The sequence below is a fragment of the Coregonus lavaretus genome, assembly GCF_964263955.1.
Source record: "Coregonus lavaretus genome assembly, chromosome: 9".
NCBI classification, from domain to species: Eukaryota; Metazoa; Chordata; class Actinopteri; order Salmoniformes; family Salmonidae; genus Coregonus; species Coregonus lavaretus.
The window spans coordinates 46,199,996-46,225,134 of record NC_139996.1 but is presented as its reverse complement, the minus strand read 5'-3'; the positions used below and the strand labels follow the sequence as shown (position 1 = coordinate 46,225,134).

The 25,139-nt window shown below is 47.8% G+C and overlaps 1 protein-coding gene across 1 annotated transcript in view; it reads right to left on the bottom strand.

The window, feature by feature from the left end:
• LOC311134578 (cadherin EGF LAG seven-pass G-type receptor 1-like) overlaps positions 1-25,139 on the bottom strand; it is an 89,215-nt gene that overhangs the window by 23,594 nt on the left and 40,482 nt on the right. The window contains exons 2-5 of the mRNA XM_084168307.1: positions 18,382-19,053; positions 16,671-16,893; positions 15,467-15,582; positions 14,774-14,862 (exon numbers count right to left, since the gene is read on the bottom strand). Coding sequence (XP_084024433.1) covers positions 14,774-14,862; positions 15,467-15,582; positions 16,671-16,893; positions 18,382-19,053 — 1,100 coding nt within the window. The remainder of the gene's footprint in view (positions 1-14,773; positions 14,863-15,466; positions 15,583-16,670; positions 16,894-18,381; positions 19,054-25,139) is intronic.

Sequence of the window (25,139 nt, the reverse complement as noted above, 5' to 3'; positions counted from 1 at the left end):
AATTATAAGGTAAAATATATCTAAAAAGTTTCATGTATATTTACAATTCTCTTATCCAAACGGATATTAATTTAACTAGCTCTTATCAATAGCTCTTATCAAGTTGTAAATTACAGTGCATGGAGAATGGTGCTATTTAAAAATAAAGTAGATGCTTTTTCCACTACTAATGGTTTCCTCGTGCATAAAAGTGGTGGAATTATTAGGGAATTAAATCAAGGTCAGAATACGGCGTATCTGTAGACACACCTTCAGTTATTCGATCTCCACCCCAAACGAATAGCGGGTGAATAGCATGCTATTCCCGTGCTTAAGTTCAAGGTCAGAATAGAGGAAGTGTAGAGAGAAAAGTGCATGAAAAGGGAATTAAGTTATTTTACGCTTAACTAGGGTCGGAATCGGCTCCTATGTGAATACATCTGTATGAGTGTGTATCTGTCAGTGTGTGCATAGGTGTTTGTGTGTGTGTGTGTGTCTGGACCTTTGATCTCCTTCCTGTGGGGATGTGATAGTGCAGGGAGGATGACCCGTGGATGCCACTGCAGGTGTGACAACAGGAAGAGGTACAATATTGTGGGAGCAGAGATAGTGGAACAGCTGTTTCTGCGTGTTGGTACGTTAGTACAAACCAAACTGAATGGCTCATTATAATGACTTCTGTCCCTAGTAGAAATATCAAGTAACCATGCGTGGAGAGTTGCCTGCACCAGTCCACACAGTTCAAAAACACTAATCACATCCCCATCACACCCACTTCCCCCAATGCATTCACATAGACTACAATCAATCTCTGAGACATTCTAGTCCTCCTGCGTGGGCCTGATCGATGACGGCATTCCAGCTGTCACAAGTCAAACGGGGGATGCCTATTAGGTGCTGAGAGTCGAGTTTCAGGCAACTGATTACTGTAGCAAGGATGACATTCAACAAAATGAGCATATCAGTTTCCCTGATAACATATTTGCCTGTCTGTCTGAGATATGGGTGACTCTGGGAACAATAGAGGAATCAGATATCAGTACTATGATCTGGTCCTGCTATCACTCTCCAGTCTGCGTTCATGGAAAACAGAGGACTTGCCACTGTTGGCCTTTCAAACCCCATTGAAATTATTCATGCTAAAGGCGTCCGCATGCTTCCCAGCCGAAACAGTTCAAAAGAGTTTGTGCATATGTACTACATTGCCAAAAGTATGTGGACACCTTCTCGTCGAACATCTCATTCCAAAATCATGGCCATTAATATAGAGCTGGTCGCCCGTTTGCTGCTATAACAGCATCCACTCTTCTGGGAAGGCTTTCCACTAGATGTTGGAACATTGATGCAGGGACTTGCTCCCATTCAGCCACAAGAGCATTAGTGAGGTCGAGTACTGACTTTGGGCGATTAGGCCTGGCTCGCAGTCTGTGTTCCAATTCATCCCAAAGGTGTTCGATGGGGTTGAGGTCAGGGCTCTGTGCAGGCCACTCAAGTTCTCGACAAACCATTTCTGTACGGACCTCGCTTTGTGCACGGGGGCATTGTCATGCTGAAACAACAAAGGGTCTTCCCCAAACTGTTGCCACAAAGTTGGAACTACAGAATTGTCTAGAATGACATTGTATGCTGTAGCGTTAAGATTTCCCTTCACTGGAACTAAGGGGCCTAGCCCGAACCATGAAAAACAGCACCAGACCATTATTCCTCCTCCACCAAACTTTACAGTTGGCACTATGCGTTGGGGCAGGTAGAGTTCTCCTGGCATCCGCCAAACCCAGATTCGTCCGTCGGACTGCCAGATGGTGAAGCGTGATTCATAACTCCAGAGAACGCGTTTCCACTGCTCCAGAGTCCAATGGCGGCAAGCTTTACACCACTCCAGCCGATGCTTGGCATTGCGCATGGTGATCTTATGCTTGTGTGCGGCTGCTCCGCCATGGAAACCCATTTCATGAGGCTTCCGATGAAAAGTTAATGTGCTGACGTTGCTTCCAGAGGCAGTTTGGAACTCAGTAGTGAGTGTTGCAACCGAGGACAGATTATTTTTATGCGCTACGTGCTTCAGAACTCTGCGGTCCCGTTCTGTGAGCTTGTGTGGCCTACCACTTCACGGCTGAGCCGTTGTTGCTCCTAGACATTTCCACGTCACAAAAACAGCACTTACAGTTGACCGGGGCAGCTCTACAAGGGCAGAAATTTGACGAGCTGACTTGTTGGAAAGGTGACATCCTATGACGGTGCCACGTTGAAAGTCACTGAGCTCTTCAGTAAGGCCATTCTACCGCCAATGTTTGTCTACGGAGATTGTGTGGCTGTGTGCTCGATTTTATACACATGTCAGCAACAGGTGTGGCTAAAATAGCCGAATCCACTTATTTGAAGGGGTGTCCACATACTTTTGTATATAGAGTGTAGCAAAACTACCAAAAGAGTATTACGAGATGCTCCTTGTTATTGCCATATTCAGGCCACATTCTATTCACATTATGCCACCATATCAACGTCAACAACAGGAACTCAGTGACACCTGTTCCCTTTCTTTTCCACACAATCTAAACACTCATAAATCCACAGAGATAAATCAAGTGTGTTCCAGGTTCCTGTTCTCTAGGAAAGCAAAGTACAAAACAAAGACTAAAACAATGATTTTAGCATGTGGCAAATGAGCTGAATGAGGAAATTCCAAACTGTGTGTGTATATGTAAGTGTGTGTGTGTGTGCACGTGCATGTGTCTGCATATGTGCACTCATGTGTGTGCTGGTAACACAGATGATGCATGCCAAGGCAGTGAAGGCCAGGATGAACTACAGTCATGGTCAAAAGTTTTGAGAATTACACAAATGTTAATTTTCACAAAGTCTGCTGCCTCAGTTTTTATGATGGCAATTTACATATACTCCAGAATGTTATGAAGAGTGATCAGATGAATTGCAAAGTCCCTCTTTGCCATGAAAATAAACTTAATCCCAAAAAAACATTTCCACTGCATTTCAGCCCTGCCACAAAAGGACCAGCTGACAACGTCAGTGATTTTCTCGTTAACACAGGTGAGAGTGTTGACGAGGACAAGGCTGGAGATCACTTTGTCATGCTGATTGAGTTAGAATAACAGACAGGAAGCTTTAAAAGGAGGGTGGTGCTTGAAATCATTGTTCTTCCTCTGTTAACCATGGTTAACTGCAAGGAAACACAGGCCATCATCATTGCTTTGCACAAAAAGGGCTTCACAGGCAAGGATATTGCTGCTAGTAAGATTGCACCTAAATCAACCATTTATCGGATCATCAAGAACTTCAAGGAGAGAGGTTAAATTGTTATGTAGAAGGCTTCAGGGTTCCCAAGAAAGTCCAGCAAGCGCCAGGACCGTCTCCTAAAGCTGATTCAGCTGCGGGATCGGGGCACCACCAGTGCAGAGCTTGCTCAGGAATGGCAGCAGACAGGTGTGAGTGCATCTGCACACACAGTTAGGCAAAGACTTTTGGAGGATGGCCTGGTGTTAAGAAGGGCAGCGAGGAAGCCACTTCTCTCCAGGAAAAACATCAGGGACAGACTGATATACTGCAAAAGGTACAGGGATTGGACTGCTGAGGACTGGGGTAAAGTCATTTTCTCTGATGAATCCCCTTTCCGATAGTTTGGGGCATCTGGAAACAAGCTTGTCCGGAGAAGACAAGGTGAGCGCTACCATCAGTCCTGTGTCATGCCAACAGTAAGGCATCCTGAAACCATTCATGTGTGGGGTTGCTTCTCAGCCAAGGGAGTGGGCTCACTCACAATTCTGCCTAAGAACACAGCCATGAATAAAGAATGGTACCAACACATCCTCTGAGAGCAACTTCTCCCAACCATCCAATAACAGTTTGGTGACGAACAATGCCTTTTCCAGCATGATGGAGCACCTTACCATAAGGCAAAAGTGATAACTAAGTGGCTCAGGGAACAAAACATCGAAATATTGGGTCCATGGCCAGTAAATTCCCCAGACCTTAATCCCATTGAGAACTTGTGGTCAATCCTCAAGAGGCGGGTGGACAAACAAAAACCCACAAATTCTGACAAACTCCAAGCATTGATTATGCAAGAATGGGCTGCCATCAGTCAGGATGTGGCCCAGAAGTTAATTGACAGCATGCCAGGGCGGATTGTAGAGGTCTTGAAAAAGAAGGGTCAACATTGCAAATATTGACTCTTTGCATAAACTTAATGTAATTGTCAATAAAAGCCTTTGACACTTATGGAATGCTTGTAATTATACTTCAGTACACCATAGTAACTTCTGACAAAGATATCTAAAAACACTGAAGCAGCAAACCTTGTGAAGACCAATACTTGTGTCATTCTCAAAACTTTTGACCACGACTGTACACAAAACAACTAGCTGCTATATCCCTCTCTAGTACTAAGGAGTGACTCCCAATCAGAGGCAACAAGTGTCAGCTGTGGCTGGTTGTCTCTGATTGGGAGCCATATTTAAACTGTCTGTTTTTCCCTTTGTGTTTGTGGGTTCTTGTTCCAGTTGGTTTTGTGTTTTGTACCGTGGACTTCACGAGTCGTTTGTTGTTTTGTTCATTGTCAGTATTTATCACTATAGATAAATAAACATGTTCGTTCATCACGCTGCGCCTTGGTCTATTCCATACGACGATCGTGACAGAAGAACCCACCATACAAGGACCAAGCAGCGTGTCCAGGAGCAGGCAGACTGGACATGGGAGGAAGCGCCGGGAAAGGAGATGGAGAGGTTGGCGATGGCCCAGGTGGGCAAAGTGTGGTCCTGGGAGGACATGCTCGGGGGAAAAGGACCATGGGCTAGGATTAAGGCCCTGGCGAGAGAGGAGCAGCGGCGTCAGCAGTGTCATCGTCGGACGGACGAGAGGCAACCCCAAACATTTTTTAGGGGGGGGGCACACGGCATGGGCGACTGGGCAGCAGGAGGCTGCCACAGGGCGATTTGGAGAGGAGGCCACCGGGTTTGGGGGGCCAGAAGGCAGGTTGGCGGAGCCTGGATGGAGAGCGGAACCAACTTCCCGTACTCAGGCATGGCAGCATGGGACGGGGCAGGTTCCGCGGTATGCGGAGCGGCGTACTGTGCCCCGAGTGGTCCGGCATAGTCCGGTACGTCCTGTGCGAGCACCCCGCACGTGTCGTGCGAAGGTGGGTATGCAGCCAGGACGGAGTGTGCCGGCTCAACGCTCGTGGTCTCCAATGCCTCTCCGCGGTCCCGGATATCCTGCTCCAGTGGCACGTGCTGTTATGCCAGTACGGGTACACAGCCCTGTACGTCCTGTGCGGATGCCTCACACAGAGTGTGTGAAGGTAGGCATTCAGCCAGGACGGGTTGTGGCCGCTCTTCACTCCAGGTCTCCTATCCGTCTCCACAGCCCGGCCCGGCCTGTTCCTGCCCCTCGCACCAAGCCTACGGTGCGCGTCGCCAGCCCGGCCCGGCCTGTTCCTGCCACTCGCACCAAGCCTACGGTGCGCGTCGCCACCCCGGCCCGGCCTGTTCCTGCTCCTCGCACCAAACCTACGATGTGCGTCGCCAGCCCGGCCCGGCCTGTTCCTGCCACTCGCACCAAGTCTACGGTGCGCGTCGCCAGCCCGGCCCGGCCTGTTCCTGCCACTCGCACCAAGCCTACGGTGCGCGTCGCCAGCCCGGCCCGGCCTGTTCCTGCTCCTCGCACCAAACCTACGATGTGCGTCGCCAGCCCGGCCCGGCCTGTTCCTGCCACTCGCACCAAAGCTACGGTGCGCGTCGCCAGCCCGGCCCGGCCTGTTCCTGCCACTCGCAACAAGCCAGGAGTGCGAGTCGTCAGCCTGGTCCAGCCTGTTCCTGCCACTCGCACCAAGCCAGGGGTGCGAGTCGTCAGCCTGGTCCAGCCCGTTCCTGCTACTTGCACCAAGCCAGGGGTGCGAGTCGTCAGCCTGGTAAAGCCCGTTGCTGCTCCACGCACCAAGCCAGGGGTGCGAGTCGTCAGCCCGGTAAAGCCCGTTCCGGCTCCACGCACCAAGCCAGGGGTGCGCATCGTCAGCCCGGTCCGGCCCGTTGCTGCTCCACGCACCAAGCCAGGGGTGCGAGTCGTCAGTCCGGTGAGGCCCGTTCCGGCTCCACGCACCAAGCCAGGGGTGCGCATCGTCAGCCCGGTCCGGTCCGTTCCTGCTCCACGCACCAAGCCAGGGGTGCGTATCGTCAGCCCGGTCCGGCCCGTTGCTGCTCCACGCACCAAGCCAGGGGTGCGCATCGTCAGCCCGGTCCGGTCCGTTCCTGCCTCACGCACCAAGCCAGGGATGCGCGTCGTCAGTCCGGCACAACCCGTGCCTGGGTCATTGGTGCCTAATCAGGTACCGCTCAACTGCTCCACAACGGAGCTGAAGCTATCCGCTCCTACTACGTCCAGTTCAGCTCCAGCCAGCGGGGCCAGACCGGACCAGGGGCGTTATGGGGGGATTATTGGAGGGTGGTGGGCTAGCCCGGAGCCAGAACCGCCGCCGAGGAGGAATGCCCACCCAGCCCTCCCCTGTTTTGTTCTAGTTGAGGCGCGGTCGCAGTCTGCGCCTTTAGGGGGGGGGTACTGTCACACCCTGGCTCTGGGACTCTATATGTTGAGCCAGGGTGTGTTCATTCTATGTGTTGTATTTCTATGTTGGGAGTTCTAGTTGTGTTTATTTCTATGTTGGCTGGAGTGACTCCCAATCAGAGGCAACGACTGTCAGCTGTGGCTGGTTGTCTCTGATTTGGAGCCATATTTAAACTGTCTGTTTTTCCCTTTGTGTTTGTGGGTTCTTGTTCCAGTTGGTTTTGTGTTTTGTACCGTGGACTTCACGAGTCGTTTGTTGTTTTGTTCATTGTCAGTATTTATCACTATAGATAAATAAACATGTTCATTCATCACGCTGCGCCTTGGTCTATTCCATACGACGATCGTGACAGAAGAACCCACCATACAAGGACCAAGCAGCGTGTCCAGGAGCAGGCAGACTGGACATGGGAGGAAGCGCCGGGAAAGGAGATGGAGAGGTTGGCGATGGCCCAGGTGGGCAAAGTGTGGTCCTGGGAGGACATGCTCGGGGGAAAAGGACCATGGGCTAGGATTAAGGCCCTGGCGAGAGAGGAGCAGCGGCGTCAGCAGTGTCATCGTCGGACGGACGAGAGGCAACCCCAAACATTTTTTAGGGGGGGGGCACACGGCATGGGCGACTGGGCAGCAGGAGGCTGCCACAGGGCGATTTGGAGAGAAGGCCACCCGGTTTGGGGGTCCAGAAGGCAGGTTGGCGGAGCCTGGATGGAGAGCGGAACCAACTTCCCGTACTCAGGCATGGCAGCATGGAACGGGGCAGGTTCCGCGGTATGCGGAGCGGCGTACTGTGCCACGAGTGGTCCGGCATAGTCCGGTACGTCCTGTGCGAGCACCCCGCACGTGTCGTGCGAAGGTGGGTATGCAGCCAGGACGGAGTGTGCCAGCTCAACGCTCGTGGTCTCCAATGCCTCTCCGCGGTCCCGGATATCCTGCTCCAGTGGCACGTGCTGTTATGCCAGTACGGGTACACAGCCCTGTACGTCCTGTGCGGATGCCTCACACAGAGTGTGTGAAGGTAGGCATTCAGCCAGGATGGGTTGTGGCCGCTCTTCACTCCAGGTCTCCTATCCGTCTCCACAGCCCGGCCCGGCCTGTTCCTGCCCCTCGCACCAAGCCTACGGTGCGCGTCGCCAGCCCGGCCCGGCCTGTTCCTGCTCCTCGCACCAAACCTACGATGTGCGTCGCCAGCCCGGCCCGGCCTGTTCCTGCCACTCGCACCAAGTCTACGGTGCGCGTCGCCAGCCCGGCCCGGCCTGTTCCTGCCACTCGCACCAAGCCTACGGTGCGCGTCGCCAGCCCGGCCCGGCCTGTTCCTGCTCCTCGCACCAAACCTACGATGTGCGTCGCCAGCCCGGCCCGGCCTGTTCCTGCCACTCGCACCAAGCCAGGGGTGCGAGTCGTCAGCCTGGTCCAGCCTGTTCCTGCCACTCGCACCAAGCCAGGGGTGCGAGTCGTCAGCCTGGTCCAGCCCGTTCCTGCTACTCGCACCAAGCCAGGGGTGCGAGTCGTCAGCCTGGTAAAGCCCGTTGCTGCTCCACGCACCAAGCCAGGGGTGCGAGTCATCAGCCCGGTAAAGCCCGTTCCGGCTCCACGCACCAAGCCAGGGGTGCGCATCGTCAGCCCGGTCCGGCCCGTTGCTGCTCCACGCACCAAGCCAGGGGTGCGAGTCGTCAGTCCGGTGAGGCCCGTTCCGGCTCCACGCACCAAGCCAGGGGTGCGCATCGTCAGCCCGGTCCGGTCCGTTCCTGCTCCACGCACCAAGCCAGGGGTGCGTATCGTCAGCCCGGTCCGGCCCGTTGCTGCTCCACGCACCAAGCCAGGGGTGCGCATCGTCAGCCCGGTCCGGTCCGTTCCTGCCTCACGCACCAAGCCAGGGGTGCGCGTCGTCAGTCCGGCACAACCCGTGCCTGGGTCATTGGTGCCTAATCAGGTACCGCTCAACTGCTCCACAACGGAGCTGAAGCTATCCGCTCCTACTACGTCCAGTTCAGCTCCAGCCAGCGGGGCCAGACCGGACCAGGGGCGTTATGGGGGGATTATTGGAGGGTGGTGGGCTAGCCCGGAGCCAGAACCGCCGCCGAGGAGGAATGTCCACCCAGCCCTCCCCTGTTTTGTTCTAGTTGAGGCGCGGTCGCAGTCCGCGCCTTTAGGGGGGGGTACTGTCACACCCTGGCTCTGGGACTCTATATGTTGAGCCAGGGTGTGTTCATTCTATGTGTTGTATTTCTATGTTGGGAGTTCTAGTTGTGTTTATTTCTATGTTGGCTGGAGTGACTCCCAATCAGAGGCAACGACTGTCAGCTGTGGCTGGTTGTCTCTGATTGGGAGCCATATTTAAACTGTCTGTTTTTCCCTTTGTGTTTGTGGGTTCTTGTTCCAGTTGGTTTTGTGTTTAGTACCGTGGACTTCACGAGTCGTTTGTTGTTTTGTTCATTGTCAGTATTTATCACTATAGATAAATAAACATGTTCGTTCATCACGCTGCGCCTTGGTCTATTCCATACGACGATCGTGACAAAGGGTAAGTCAAGGTTAACTTACCACAGCTGTGGGCAATTGTTCATTGATAAAACATATGAAGTTTGCAAACTATGACATTGATATCACGACCTATGAGATTAAGGGGCGGCGCAATCAGACATGAGACAAAGTATATGTTTAGATTTCCTGTCTGTGAACACCATCACTGGTTATACTTGTTGGGGTACTTGACTCATTACATGATTGCACAACCTTTGACCCTGGCAAAGGGGGGGTGGTGGCCTGCAACATGGAGGTCAAGAAACCATGACCTCCACAAGCCATGAGGGAAAGGGATGTGTGTCTGTGTGCACGTGCATGTACAGTGCATTCTGAAAGTATTCAGACCCATTTACTTTTTCCACATTTCGTTACGTTACAGCCTTATTGATTAAATTGTTTTTTCCCCCTCATCAATCTACACACAATACCCCATAATGACAAAGCAAAAACAGGTTTTATAAATCGCTGCTAATGTATTAAAAATAAAAAACGTACATTTCACACATAAGTATTCAGACCCTTTACTCAGTACTTTGTTGAAGCACCTTTGGCAGTGATTACAGCCTCGAGTCTTCTTGGGTATGACGCTACAGGCTTGACACACCTGTATTTGGGGAGTTTCTCCCATTCTTCTCTGCAGATCCTCTCAAGCTCTGTCAGGTTGGATGGGGAGCGTCGCTGCACAGCTATTTTCAGGTCTCTCCAGAGATGTTCGATCAGGTTCAAGTCCAGGCTCTGGCTGGGCCACACAAGGACATTCAGAGACTTGTCCCGAAGCCACTCCTGCGTTGTATTGGCTGTGTGCTTAGGGTCGTTGTCCTGTTGGAAGGTGAACCTTTGCCCCAGTCTGAGGTCCTGGGCGCAAGGGAGCAGGTTTTCATCAAGGATCTCTCTGTACTTTGCTCTGTTCATCTTTCCCTCAATCCTTTTTTTTACCCCCTTTTTCTCCCCCAATTCCGTGCTATCCAATTGGTAGTTACAGTCTTGTCCCATCGCTGCAACTCCCGTACGGACATGGGAGAGGCGAAGGTCGAGAGTTGTGCATCCTCTGAAACACAACCCAACCGAGCCGCGCCGCGCCGCGCTGCTTCTTGACACAGTGCCCACTTAACCCGGAAGCCAGCCGCACCAATGTGTCGGAGGAAACACCGTACACCTGGCGACCGAGTCAGCGTGCAGCGTGCCCGGCCCGCCACAGGAGTCGCTAGTGCACGATGGGACAAGAACATCCCTGCCGGCCAAACCCTCCCCTACCCTGGACGATGCTGGGACAATTGTGCGCCGCCCCATGGGTCTTCCGGTCGCGCCCGGCTGCGACAGAGCCTGGACTCGAACCAGGATCTCTAGTGGCACAGCTAGCACTGCGATGCAGTGACTTAGACCACTGCGCCACTCGGGAGGCCCCATCTTTCCCTCAATCCTGACTAGTCTCCCAGTCCCTGCCGCTGAAAAACATCCTCACAGCATGATGCTGCCACCACCATGTTTCACCGTAGGGATGGTGCCAGGTTTCCTCCAGACATGACGCTTAGCATTCAGGCCAAAGAGTTCAATCTTAGTTTCATCAGACCAGAGAATCTTGTTTCTGAGAGTCCTTTAGGTGCCTTTTGACAAACTCCAAGCGGGCTATCATGTACCTTTTACTGATGAGTGGCTTCCGTCTGGCCACTCTACCATAAAGGCCTGATTGGTGGAGTGATGCAGAGATGGATGTCCTTCTGGAAGGTTCTCCCATCTCCACAGAGGAACTCTGGAGCTCTGTCAGCGTGACCTTCAGGTTCTTGGTCACCTCCCTGACCAAGGACCTTCTCCCCCGATTGCTCAGGTTAGCCGGGCGGCCAGCTCTAGGAAGAGTCTTGGTGGTTCCAAACTTCTTCCATTTAAAAATAATGGAGTCCACTGTGTTCTTGGGGACCTTCAATGCTGTAAAACATTTTTGGTACCCTTCCCCAGATCTGTGCATCGACACAAACCTGTCTCGGAGCTCTACGGACAATTCCTTTGACCTCATGGCTTGGTTTTTGCTCTGACATGCAACCTTATATAGACAGGTGTGTCCCTTTCCAAATCATGTCCAATCAATTGAATTTACCACAGGTGGACTCCAATTAAGTTTTAGAAACATCTCAAGGATCACCAATGGAAACAGGATGCACCTGAGCTCAATTTTGAGTCTCATAGCAAAGGGTCTGAATACTTATGTAAATAAGGTATGTATTCTTTTTTTCTTATACATTTGCTAAAATTTCTAAAAACCTGTTTTCTCTTTGTCATTATGGGGCATTGTGTGTAGATTGATGAGGGGAAAAAATATTTCATCCATTTTAGAATAAGGTTGTAACGTAACAAAATGTGTAAAAAGTGAAGGGGTATGAATACTTTCTGAATGCACTGTATGTGGAGAGGAAGGGGTGCTGGGGATAGGGAAAATATTTCAAGTTCTGCTGGATAGTCACAAAGAAAACTCTGAATCAACAGCCTAAAAAAAGGTATTCAACAGAAGTTTCAAACCAAACCACATTTAGTCCTCTTTCCCGATCAATGATGATATTTCAAAATCTTAGGGGGGACAATATCAGTTCTAGCAGTAGATTCACCCAGCCAGGACTTGGTGGTGTATGACAGAGTAAGTAGGTGATCGCTGGTGTCGTAGTGGGACCCCAAGCCATTCATTGTCGGTAAGAGAATGACCCCACAGGGGAGGACCAGCTTGTTTGTGTGGCTCCACGGGGGGAGAATATGAATTGAGGAGAGGGGGGGAAGTACTCCCTCAGCTTCCCTCATTGTCACAGGACAACAAAGAAAGAAAACAGGCTAGGGGGGAAGGGTGTTAATTAATAACTACAATACATAAATTCACACCCAACAGCCTCTGTCAGGTAGTTATCTACAGACTGCTCTAGTTAGGCTAGTTTAACTCCTCTTCGAACATTGAGCCATTTGTTTGTAGAAAGATATCCGGATATGTCTGTAAAGTTGACGAAACCCATATTGAGATACTGTGCCACAGGGTTGGAGTCAATTCCATTTCAATCCCAGTCAACCAAATTCCAATTCCAATTTTGAAAAGCATTGAAGAGAATTGGAATTGGAATTTCAGTATACTTCCTGAATTGACCTGAATTGAAATGGAATTGACCCCAACCCTGCTGTATCCAGGACCAGGCTCATGCTCTTACAGATACAGTATGTCTGCATATAACCAACTATGAACGTACAGTGCACTCGGAAAGTATTCAGACCCCTTCCCATTTTGTTATGTTACAGCCTTATTCTAAAATGGACTAAATAAATAAAACATCTCATCAATCTACACACAATACCCCATAATGACAAAGTGAAAACAGGTTTTTAGAAATTTTAGCAAATGTATTAAATATAAAAAACAGAAATAGCTTATTTACTGTTTATTAAGTATACAGACCCTTTGCTATGAGACTCGAAATTGAGCTCAAGTGCATCCTGTTTCCATTGATCATCCTTGAGATGTTTCTACAACTTGATTGTAGTCTACCTGTGGTAAATTCAATTGATTTGACATGATTTGGAAAGGCACACACCTGTCTATATAAGGTCCCACAGCTGACAGTGCATGTCAGAGCAAAAACCAAGCCATGAGGTCGAAGGAATTGTCCGTAGAGCTCCGAGTCAGGATTCTGTCGGCACAGATCTGAGGAAGGGTACCAAAAAATGTCTGCAGCATTGAAGGTCCCCAAGAACACAGTGGTCTCCATCATTCTTTAATGGAAGAAGTTTGGAACCACCAAGACTTTTGCTAGAGCTGGCCACCCGGTCAAAGGGGAGAAGAACCCGATGGTCACTCTGACAGAGCTCCAGAGTTCGTCTGTGTGTGGAGATGGGAGAACCTTCCAAAAGGACAACCATCGCTGCAGCACTCCACCAATCAGGCCTTTATGGTAGAGTGGCCAGATGGAAGCCACTCCTCAGTAAAAGGCACATGACAGCCCGCTTGGAGTTTGCCAAAATGCACCTAAAGGACTCTCAGACCATGAGAAACAAGATTCTCTGATCTGATGAAACCAAGATTGAACTCTTTGGCCTGAATGCCAAGGTCACGTCTGGAGGAAACCTGGCACCATCCCTACCGTGAAGCATGGTGGTGGAAGAATCATGCTGTGGGGATGTTTTTCAGCGGCAGGGACTGGGAGACTAGTCAGGATCGAGGGAAAGATGAACGGAGCAAAGTACAGAGAGATCCTTGATGAAAACCTGCTCCCTTGCGCTCAGAACCTCAGACTGGGGCGAAGGTTCACCTTTCAACAGGACAACGACCCTAAGCACAGAGCCAAGACAACGCAGGAGTGGCTTCGGGACAAGTCTCTGAATGTCCTTGAGTGGCCCAGCCAGAGCCCGGACCTGAACCCGATCTAACATCTGTGGAGAAACCTGAAAATAGCTGTGCAGCGACGATCCCCATCCAACCTGACAGAGCTTGAGAGGATCTGCAGAGAAGAATGGCAGAAACTCCCCAAATACAGATGTGCCAAACTTGTAGCGACATACCCATGAAGACTCAAGGCTGTAATCGCTGCCAAAGGTGCTTCAACAAAGTACAGAGTTAAGGGTCTGAATACTTATGTAAATGTGATATTTCATTTTTGAATTTATAACAAATTTGCAACAATTTATAAAAACCTGTTTTTTCTTTTGTATTGTGTGTAGATTGATGAGGGGAAAAAACTGTTTAATCTATTTTAGATTAAAAAAAATATATATTTATTTAACTAGGCAAGTCAGTTAAGAACAAATTCTTATTTACAATGACGGCCTACACCGGCCAAACTCGGACGACGCTGAGCCAATTGTGCGCCGCCCTATGGGACTCCCAATCACGTCCGGTTGTGATACAGCCTGGAATCGAACCAGGGAGTCTGTAGTGACGCCTCAAGCACTGAGATGCAGTGCCTTAGACCGCTGCGCCACTCGGGAGAATAAGGCTGTAACGTAACAAAATGTGGAAAAAGTCAAGAGGTCTGAATACTTTCCGAATGCACTGTAAGTAGGGGTACCCTAGTGCATTGTCACATTACTGTGTTGTTTTCAAAGGCTTAGCAAAGCTTTACATTTTCTGAAAAATAACTAATATATATTTCCAGGAACAGGTCTCTCAGTGGGTGACCACAATAATTTCCAATGCCCATAAACATAAAAACCCTGCATAGAAAGCCCTGGGTCCAGAAATAATTGTATGTTGAGACCTTCCTGTTTAGTTACACAGGCCTAAACCAGATTGTCTTTCAAAACAATAGTACAATGCTCAAATAGAATCTCAATAATCCCTTCTGTTGTCTTTGTGAATATGACGGCCTCAACTCAACTCATCCCTGAACTTCAAATCGCCCCAAACAAAGACTAGCGTGTCCGTTCCCATGACAATCCTTTCAAAATCTGAACTCTGTATGGAGTTGGAGTGGGGTGGGGGGATAGTATGGGTGCCCTACTTGAATAACCTTTGACCTATTAGATTGAGGCCTGGAGGCTTATGAGGGCACTTCATCTGGGTTCATTATATCCTTATCCTACTGGTGCCCTAGTATCCTACTGTTGCCCAAACTATTGACCCCCCTGCCCTCTCCCCCACCCCACCACACGCCTCGTCACTTACCCCTCGGACAGGGACATGCATCATTCTATTATGTTATGATAACTCCACCTATCCAGGAAGCGCGCTTACCTTGTTGTAGTAGTGTAGCTGTACTCTATGCCACTGGCCATCACTGACCCCACCTAGGACAAAGGGTGATACCTTGGTTTTGACTTCTCCTACAGGGAAGGAAATAGGATATAGGAAACAGGAACGCGTTAAATCAACATGGAATCCACTCCAACTGAGTTTGGCCACTTTCATAGATACCTCCTCTAAGGAAGTTCACTCTATCTCACTTCTCATTCTTTCTTTAAAGTGAAAACCCTGAGTATGTGTTTCACCCAATGGCAGCCCTGTCACTTGGTTTGGTATAAAGCTGAGGGATTGGGCTGTGGAAGACTAAGAAAAACACAACCTTTTGGACCTCTGTGGAGGTCTTTCAATATCGATGCTACTCATCCAGAACACAATTATAGTTAAATGGAAGGCAAGTTAATGATTGTTTTGCTAGTACCTCCATGGCATGAATTCCCTGCCAAACTCAACACACTAACACTGGGTGAACTGCATGATCACTGTTTACCCTCAATTTTCCCAGGTATCTGAGGGTTGGCTACATAAACTTTGACCCCTCCCTCAGTTGGTTAGAACCTCCCTGTTAATGAGATTTTGTATTTCACATAGAGGGGGGTAGGAGAGAGAAGTGAAGCAAAGAGAAGCAAAGGGAACAGAGGAAATTGAAGTCTGGCTATCTCTTCTCTGAACCCTTTATGTCCTCACCTGCTGAGAAGGTGAGCTGGATTTGTTCCTCGATGATCTCCAAGGCGATGAAGTCGTGCTTCTCGTTAAACCTTCCGTTATAAAGCAGTAGGACATTCCTCTCTCTGGTGGCAAACCTGCAGGTCATACAGGACCAAAGGTCACTTTGATTGTACAGTACAGTATATTATCAGCACATGAAGGCTATGAAGAGGAGGGAAATGTGCACAGGAGAGCTATTTAATGGAGCCATTTAATGGCCATTTAATTAGTCCACAGAGTGTAGAGATATCTCGTGAGGTAACGCGAGAACAATATCAGTTGTGTGCGGGGCGGGGGAGTGGGGGAGACATTGAGAGACAAATTAACCTAGGAAATGAGGGACAATAAGAGAGAAAAAGGGAAAATGGAAAGAAGAATCATATTGGACTATGGACAATGAGAGGAGCAAAATGGATTTGGAAAATGACAGAGGGAAGGAGGACTGGTGTGGACAGACATAGAACCAGGGATAGTACTGGAAGCCATGCCGCTGTGTGTCATTAACCCTCTGACACTTAGTGGGTATGGGCACAGGAGTCAGAAGCAACATGACACAGGGCAGCGTGACAAGAAAATGATCAACAAAGCCAAAGGGCACTCTGGCTCCACGCATCACTTCCTGTTTTTATCTATGCCAGGGAAAGTGAGCTGGACACTAGAAAGAGATGTTTAACTACAGCCTTTATATATCCCACATCACTCCAGGCAGGGCAGCAGGCGCAATCAAACTCTCAAAGTATTTCAAAGAAAATGTATACTATTTGAACCCAGATCTGCATCTAACCACTGGATCAAATGGCTTGCTCTTCCTTTGTGATACGGAACGCAAATGTCATGGCTGATGTAGCAGCCCTGTGATTCAGCACTTCTGTGATTTGAGGTTCAGATGTGCCTAAACATGTCCAGTTGGTGAGACAATGACGACAGGGCGCTGCTTATTTGTGTTGCCATGGATACAGCCATTACTGCTTATTACAAAGGTGTTGTTTGTGTATCCAGACATGGCGCTAGATGTGTATGATATGGGTGTGTATAGATGGCTCAGTACTATGTCAAAAAAGCTCCAGGTGTTCGTGAGAGAACCAGAGGAAGACACAAATATACACCCACCAGAAAAAGTCACGCATACACACATACACACATTATTATACAGACATGTTATAAGATACATAGGTGTACTCACATGAAGGACACAGTGAAGTGGAACCTCTGTCGTAGCCCTCTAAAGGTGATGAAGGACTGGCCGGGGAAGCTGCGGGTGCTCATCTCACAGTAAGGCTTCTGGTACTCCCCCGGGGGGCACTGGCACACGAACCCCCCCACCAGGAGGTCCACACACCTGGCCCCGTTTTGACACACCCCCGGGACGCATCGGCCAGAGCGTGAGTTCACCTCACAATGCTCACCTGTAGGAAGGGAAGAACAGTACAGGTGAGCAGAAATATCTGCTGGGTATTTCCTCTAGAGACATAAGTTGGGGTAGGTGTGAAAGCAGTTACACATGTTCTCCTTTAAATCCTCCATTCAGGCTTTTATGTTATGATGTGTACAGGACAAAGCCCCCCAAATATGTTTTTTGTGAACAAGCTGAAACCAGGCAGGTTCACAACAGACACATCCCTCTCACAAGTTCAAATCCATTACCACACAACCTAAAAGCTAGTCTGAATGGACTCAGAGAGAGGGCGGTGGGGGCTCAACCCCCCTTCACAAGCATGTCAAAACACAGTGGATTGTCACAGCTTTGCTCTGTGACCCACACTGACACTGGCTCTTCACTGGAACCAAACGGCTTGTGGCATAATGACAACAGGACAATGGAGTGTCTTTGGACAAGCAGCAGGCCACCTCGGTGGTAAGACACCTGTCACGACCCACCAGCCACCCACCCTGATACTGTCCTGTCTGGTTAACTAGACCTGAGATGTGTTCCGGTGATGACAGCTTTCAAATGGACGCTGATGTCAGTAGTGATGACTTCACTCTGATTTGCTTTCCCTAACAGCTTGGGGTGACCGTTAAGGGGTCACATACTGAGCAGAAAGATAGCTGTCGATGAAAAAATAAGGAAAGGATGATGTATGGTTAAATCATATTTTGCATGAACAGGCTTTTATATTGAAGAGACAGAGAAGATAGACAGGAAGACTAGAGAAAAGTCTGTGGAAAGTGTGGTGTGATTATGTCACCCTTTAAGGGTCAACATACATATTATGAAGGAGAGCACCAAAGAGTCAAGAGATGATTTTCCCATTGGTCAAAATGAACAATTGTCAACCCCACAAGGTCTTTGCATTCCAACGTGCCACTATCATATTTATGTCCAGCTCATAGTGTGGGGTGTTGTGTGTCGCAAATGATCCTGACACGATCTGGATAAAGAGAACACCTATGATTTACAGGGCAAGGAATTCCAGCGGGTAATGACCCAACTGCAAGACAGATAATCTCCGGTTTGAAGGGAATTACGAGGGATCTTTTTCCCGAAAGTGTGAGAAACCTGAGGCCAGCACTGTCAGGTCAACCATCATCACCCTCGTTATGACTTGAGATTACCTGGAGCTGGGCAAGAGCCTTCAAAGCATTGACGGCTAGAGTTTGATTAACAGGTAATAATCTCTCTGCAGAATCAGGGTTTTGGCTGTGGGCCGTGTCTTTAATATAGTGGGAATATTAAACCCTATAGACAGAGGTTCTGTGAAAGCAGATGAAAGTTCCTGATGTGGGTAGGCACATTTCTATCTAAGTACTAATGACAGGGAGAGGGGAAAGAAAGAAAAGAGTTGAACACAGAGTAAAAGGTGAAAGATTTTGATGTGAAAAATAGCAGGTTGAGAATGGCGTGAAAGAAAAAGAGTCAAGTAGGATACCAAAAAGTGGATAACAACACTCACCTGTGAAGTCCTCCGGACACTCGCAAAGGTACCCGCCTTCCCTGCTCCGGCACTTGCCGTTGTTCTGGCAGGGCCCTGAGTAGCACAGGTCAATCTCCGTCTCACAGTAGTCCCCCGTGAAGCCTGCTGGGCATCGGCAGCGCAGCCCCGTCACCGGTTGAATAGGCCTGAACAGCACCGTATCCGAGGACACGAAGGGCGCCGAGCTGTCGAACCTCAGCACTGACACACACTTCATGTAGTTCTCACAGGGCTCACGGAGGCAGATGTTATCGTCGAAAGGCAGCACACGCTGGCTGGACACCAGGGTGAGCAGAGTCCGGTTCAGGTAAATCTGCTCCTGCAGGGCTTCTGAGGGGAAAAATCTTCCAGTGGAGATGGTGCCCCCGGACCCCCCAACTTTGTTTCCCCCAGAAGGGCGCAGGGCGGAGAAGGTGACGTTAAGGATGCTCCCCTGGACGTGGGTGTCGTTCTGGATGTTAAAGACGAAGACACCGGTGCGGCTGGTGGACAGGACGGCCGCCACACCCTCCATGAAGTGGGCGAGGAGCGGCGACAGAAAGCGCTCCTGGGACATGTTTTCCAGGCGCACAGTGATGCTGTTGGTCAGCATCTCGTCGGTGATGATGGTGACACGCAGGGTGCAGAGGGCCATGACGCGGTGGACACCGTCTGGAATCAGAGACAACCAGGGTCAACCAGGGTCACAGAATAACACTTGCAAGATGCATTAAAGACACAAAGGTCATGTCATTCAACATTTAAAAATATTAAACCTAATTAGAAACAAAGCACTGCTTTTAACTTCTGCTGGTTTTTTACGCTTTAAAGTAAGGCTGTGGCTGCGAAATCGTAGCCACTAGCTACTGTTCCTGGAAAAATAACACTATTACTTTGACTGCCTGTCTGCCTCCTGCTTAGCCAATGTATGCAATGATGATGAAAAAAGAACATTCAATTGCTAATTAGACTGCGCGTCTGTGCCTTGCTTTTGTTTGATATGCTAAATAGCTGCATACTAACTCCCCACTCAAGTTTTGCATTGTGGCGAAAAACCATCTGCCTTTTAACAACACAACTGCTATTTTGCTTCTTAATGATCATGCAAGTAGGCTACCTAGCTGTTCCACCTCTGGGCAGCCGAACGTTCTAGGGTGCCGAGAGTGTATCCGGACTAGAACTCTGCTACCCGACCCGAGCCGGACGGGCCCCGACATTATACATCGGGTTAGGGCCGGGTAGGGCCTGTTTTTTCAACAATAACTAGGGTACAGGCAGGGCTCAGGTATCACTAAATTGATCACTAACATTTTGAATCTGCGCCATTTACTAGTGCTTTGCTGCGCAGTACAGTCATATCTGATTTAGATCATAACATGATGTCAGAAGTGCTTCAACCTCGTCAAGTATAAGACAGGATAGATTATTTCACTGAAAATAATAATGTTCCTTGAGTATTGTCAGAGTTTAGAGTGACGAAAAGTAGCTAACAGCTAACTGCTCTCTCATGTCTTGTCATTGAGCAGAGCAGCCCAAGCGGAGCCGTTGCTATGGATACTCACAGACCCAGAGCCGCCATTAGCAGAGTGCATGCCGAGCAAGCAGAGCGCAGGGAGAGAGTGACAGACAGAGAGGAGAAGCTAATAGATTTACTTTATTTCTTAATTTATTTCTAATTTCTGGTTTCTGGCAGGGCCGGGTCTTAAATATGGCAGAAGCAATCGGGCCCAGGTAGGGTAGGGCCTGAATGACGCGGTCATTGGTAGGGCTCAGGCTTAAAATTAATGCTCGTGCAGGGCTCTAATCCGGACCGGAAACCAGAGTCTGACAATGGGCGAGTTCACTTGCATCGCCCCTCCTGAAAAAAGAACACAAAATTATGCTTATTAGCCTACTCTTCTGCAATAGTTTGAACATGTCGGCCATGTCTTCTGTGTACAACATGAAGTGCTACACCAGACAAAGGCGTTCATCGCCGATCAAGGAGGGGGAAGCGGCAGCGGAGCACTGAGCAGCAGCTAAGTAAACAGTGGAGTGAGATCAGCTACGTACAGTGCATTTGGAAAGTATTCAGAGTCCTTCCCTTTTTCCACATTTTGTTACGTTACAGCCTTATTCTAAAATTGATTAAATGTCCTCATCAATACACACAATACCCCATAATGACAAAGCAAAAACAGGTTTTTAGAAATGTTTGCTAATTTATTACAAATAAAAAACAGAAATACCTTATTTACATAAGTATTCAGACCCTTTGCTATGAGACTCGAAATTGAGCTCAGGTGCATCCTGTTTCCATTGATCATCCTTGAGATGTTTCTACAACTTGACTGGAGTCCACCTGTTGTAAATTCAATTGATTGGACATGATTTGGAAAGGCACACACCTGTCTATATAAGGTCCCACAGTTGACATTGCATTTCAGAGCAAAAACCAAGCCATGAGGTTGAAGGAATTGTCCGTAGACTGTGTTGAGGCACAGATCTGGGGAAGGGTACCAAAAAATTTCTGCAGCATTGAAGGTCCCCAAGAACACAGTGGCCTCCATCATTCTTAAATGGAAGAAGTTTGGAACCACCAAGACTCTACCTAGAGCTGGCCGACCGGCCGAACTGAGCAATTGGGTGAGAAGGGCCTTGGTTAGGGAGGTGACCAAGAACCCGATGGTCACTCTGACAGAGCTCCAGAGATGGGAGAACCTTCCAAAAGGAAAACCATCTCTGCAGCACTTCACCAATCAGGCCTTTGTGGTGTAGTCATACCCAAGAAGACTCAAGGCTGTAATCGCTGCCAAAGGTGCTTCAACAAAGTACTGTGTAAAGGGTCTGAATACTTATGTAAATGTTATATTTCAATTTAATTATTTCTTTTTTTGTAACAACTTATAAAAACCTGTTTTTGCTTTGTCATTATGGGGTGTAGTGTGTAGATTGATGAGGGGAAAAAACTATTTAATCAATTTTAGAATAAGGCTGTAACGTAACAAAATGTGGAAAAAGGGAAGGGGTCTGAATACTTTCCGAATGCACTGTATACAGTCCTTCCAGTCATTTCTTCAACTGGTACCAGGGGACCTTCAGACGAGTCCTATGAGGCCTGTGGGCGTTCTAGAGCAATGTGTACGTGTTCGTGAGTCTCCCCTTTCCACAAAAGGGTCATATTAGTGTGTAACCCAAACAGTTCGGATGCTACAGAAGTTGGCAGATTGGCTGTACCGACTTAATACGAGTCCCAAGACTCTTGTGCGGGTCGTAGAGCAAAACGGAAACACCATCGTGTTCGTGAGTCTGAGCTTCTCCAGATGGGTCATAATAGTTTGTAGGCCAAACCATTCGGACGCTACAGACGATTTTGTGAGAAGACCGATTTTCGGGATGTCTCATGGTCTGACAAACACCACTCTAGCTCTGTCACTTTTCACCGCAGATTCAGAAGTGTGACATCGGTGGATGCGGTGGATTGAGACGCAGCCAATGCATAAAAGATATCTCTAGCTTAATCTGACAGATTTGTATGGGGATTTGTTTATTATGCTAATTCAATTTCCACAGGGGCGCGGACATCAAACGTATTAAACTGCAATATCTTGACAAACAGTGTTCAACTGACGCTTAATACTGAAAGCATTGTCTCACTCTAATACAGAGAGTTTGGGGATTTGGGATATAGCAAAGTAGGTGGAAGCACTGACAAATCCACTGTTGCAGCACTTTAACAATACAGTGCATGAATAAATGACATGGTGTAGTGTTCATTGTCAGAGTATCTGACAGACATATGTACCCCCCTTCCCCCAGTGGTGGTTGTCCCACTGGCTATCCTAAGTTGAATGCACCAATTTGTAAGTCGCTCTGGATAAGAGCATCTGCTAAATGACTTAAATGTAAATGTAAATGTATAGATATACCATAGTACTATTGGTAAGAGTTAAAGGACTATCCCTAAAACCAGTGGGTTGAAGAGGATCAAGACAATTATTTCCTTTGTTTGGTATGCTCTTTTCTCTCTCCCCTGATGGCTCTACACATTTGGCCCCTCTATCATGTGAACGCAGTGTGTTATAATTACCAAACAAAGAGGACAAGGTTTCCAGTCTGTTACACTGTCCTCTCACATACTGTCAACTCAGCCAGACACGCAGGGATAGACACAACAAGAGCCTCCCACTCCTCCTCACACACACGCACACACCCTTTCTTATTAATATATTCACACATAATTGATATGCACATACATGCAGCATAAAATATGTACACACATACACACGCACACACACAAAGAGCGAGAAAGTTCTCAAGTAGCAGCTGGTTATACAAAGACAGCAGGATGCCAAGACGCACATAAAGGATTGCAGACAAAAGAGAGATTTTCAGTGCTTATGGCCTTGATATGCACCACACAATTACAATGAATGTGTATTTGTGTATATTAAATATCTCACATCTGGGAAACTCTTCCTCAGTCCAAATCAAATGTTGTTCCTACCCCACCTAACAACTTAAAAATAAATGCTAAAGCAGGGAACAGGGTGAAGTCTACTTACGAAATGTACAGTGGCTGTGTTTCAAACGAGTGGCGCAGTGGTCTAAGGCACTGCATCTCAGTGCTTGAGGCATCACTACAGACCCCCTGGTTCGATTCCAGGCTGTATCACAACCGGCCGTGATTGGGAGTCCCATAGGGCGACGCACAGTTGGACCAGCGTCGTCCGGGTTTGGCCGGTGTAGGCCGTCATTGTAAATAAGAATTTGTTCTTAACTGACTTACCTAGTTAAATAAAGGTAAAATAAAATAAAAATATATATAAAAGACACACCCTCCTCCACTTATTCTTGCCTTATGCCCTTGGAGGAATCCCCACGGCCATCTTTGTTGTCGGTCCAAACCATTAGCCAAGCAAGGGAAGTTGGTAAAGTAAGCCCCTCAGCCCTCCTTTGTGATCGAGTTTGCGAGTGCACAATTCTGTTCACTCCGGGGCCTGAAACGCCCCATAATTCAATTCGCAATGATTGTACATCCGCTATGAAAAGTCAGCCAAAACGTAAAACCAACATCAATATGGAGAAGTCAACGTACAAGTGTTAGTAAAAATGAACATCAATAAGTTAGAAATTGTGCTACTAATGCACATGACGACACAAACCTAATTGTAAAAGTAATGTTGTTTTTGTTTGGTTAGCTTTTGGAAACGTTAGCTAGCGTTAGGACTGTTGCGGTGACCGTATTACCGCCACACCGGCGGTCACGAGTCATGAACCATTTAGTCATGGTAATTAGGCTTCTCCACGCTCTGATGCTGCTCATGGTCATTAGTAGCCTACCAAACTTGCTAACTGCCTGGTACTCAGCACTCTATTGTCCCTCTAATCACACTGACATCAATGCAAATGTGATCGAAAATCGAATCAAACACTTCATGAGAGTCCATGAGCTCATGTTGCGCAACATTTCATTAGGCTATGCAATTGCGTGAGAAAACAGAGTGATGGCCTCTATTAAATAGAGGATGATCTCATCAGCTTTCTATAGGCTAGGCCTACTATATTTATTTCTCAACTTTCCTAATATTAAGCACATTGCTTATCTTTACAACAGGAGTATAGCCTACCTGGCTGGCATGAAAATGAATCACGGGAAAAGTGTCCTCCATCCGCTATTTAAGTGCGTAGATGACATGTATTTTTTCCCGCTGCCCCTGTTTTGAGACAGGTGCATGATAATGGTCCATTCTAAATCAAAACAAATTTCACACATATATTATTTAGTATATGTAAAGACAACATTAAATCAAGAATTGTCTGACGGGTGACAATATTAGCCTATCACTTGTGAATTATATATTATCACTTGTGAATGATGCCCAGCATAAGAAAAATGCTTTTTTTTGCAGACTTTTTCAAATGATAGTCACACACCTCATGTAGCCTAGCCCATAGGCCTATATATTTTGATAAGGCTATAACTGGCTCTAAAGTGTGAGCTTCAAGTTTGGGGAAGATAATTTTCACCATAAAAATGCACCTTTATAATAAAAGCATTACATGGGTAATCACATTTGCGTCACTTTTGATAATGGAACATTGCCGCTTATAGCCTAATGCCATGTGCGCATTGCTGCGCTTATAATGTGAAGAAATAGCCTAATAGTTTATCAAAATGTTAAGTTAAACGTTCTGATCTGTTGTATCAAATAATTTTTTATATATGCTAGTGATTATATTAATTTGGAATCTACTACACAACTGTCCCAGACTATGTTTGGAATATTTCTTTCTCGCACAGAATAGAATAGGTCGACTTTTGTACTATGGGGGATAGTAAACTGACAAAGGCTAGTGTTTTGCTGTTCATTAGGTCTACTCATCTTGTTGGCTGACGAAAAGTAAATGTGGACAGTTCTTCCAATATCTTCAATATGCACCTCAGAATTGGATAAGGACGTGCACAGTTGCGTCCCCGATGTGTCTGTCTTCACTTGTAGCCTGTGAGAAAGACCTGATCATGTGAAGGAGCGCACACTCAGGGAGAAGGGCATGGATTTTTTAGGGTGCATTATGGCCACAAAGGGGATGCCGCCAGTGGAATTCGAGGCATTATCAAGAGCTTGTCAAATTGTGAATGAGAGACTAATGAAGTGTGTACAGCCTGCGCAAAAAAACAAAGCAGAGCTCATGCCTTTCAAGTCGCATCATGCAGCCTTAGAATGTAATAAAAATCTAAACATATACCCCAACGATTGTAGAACAACTAAAGTTAC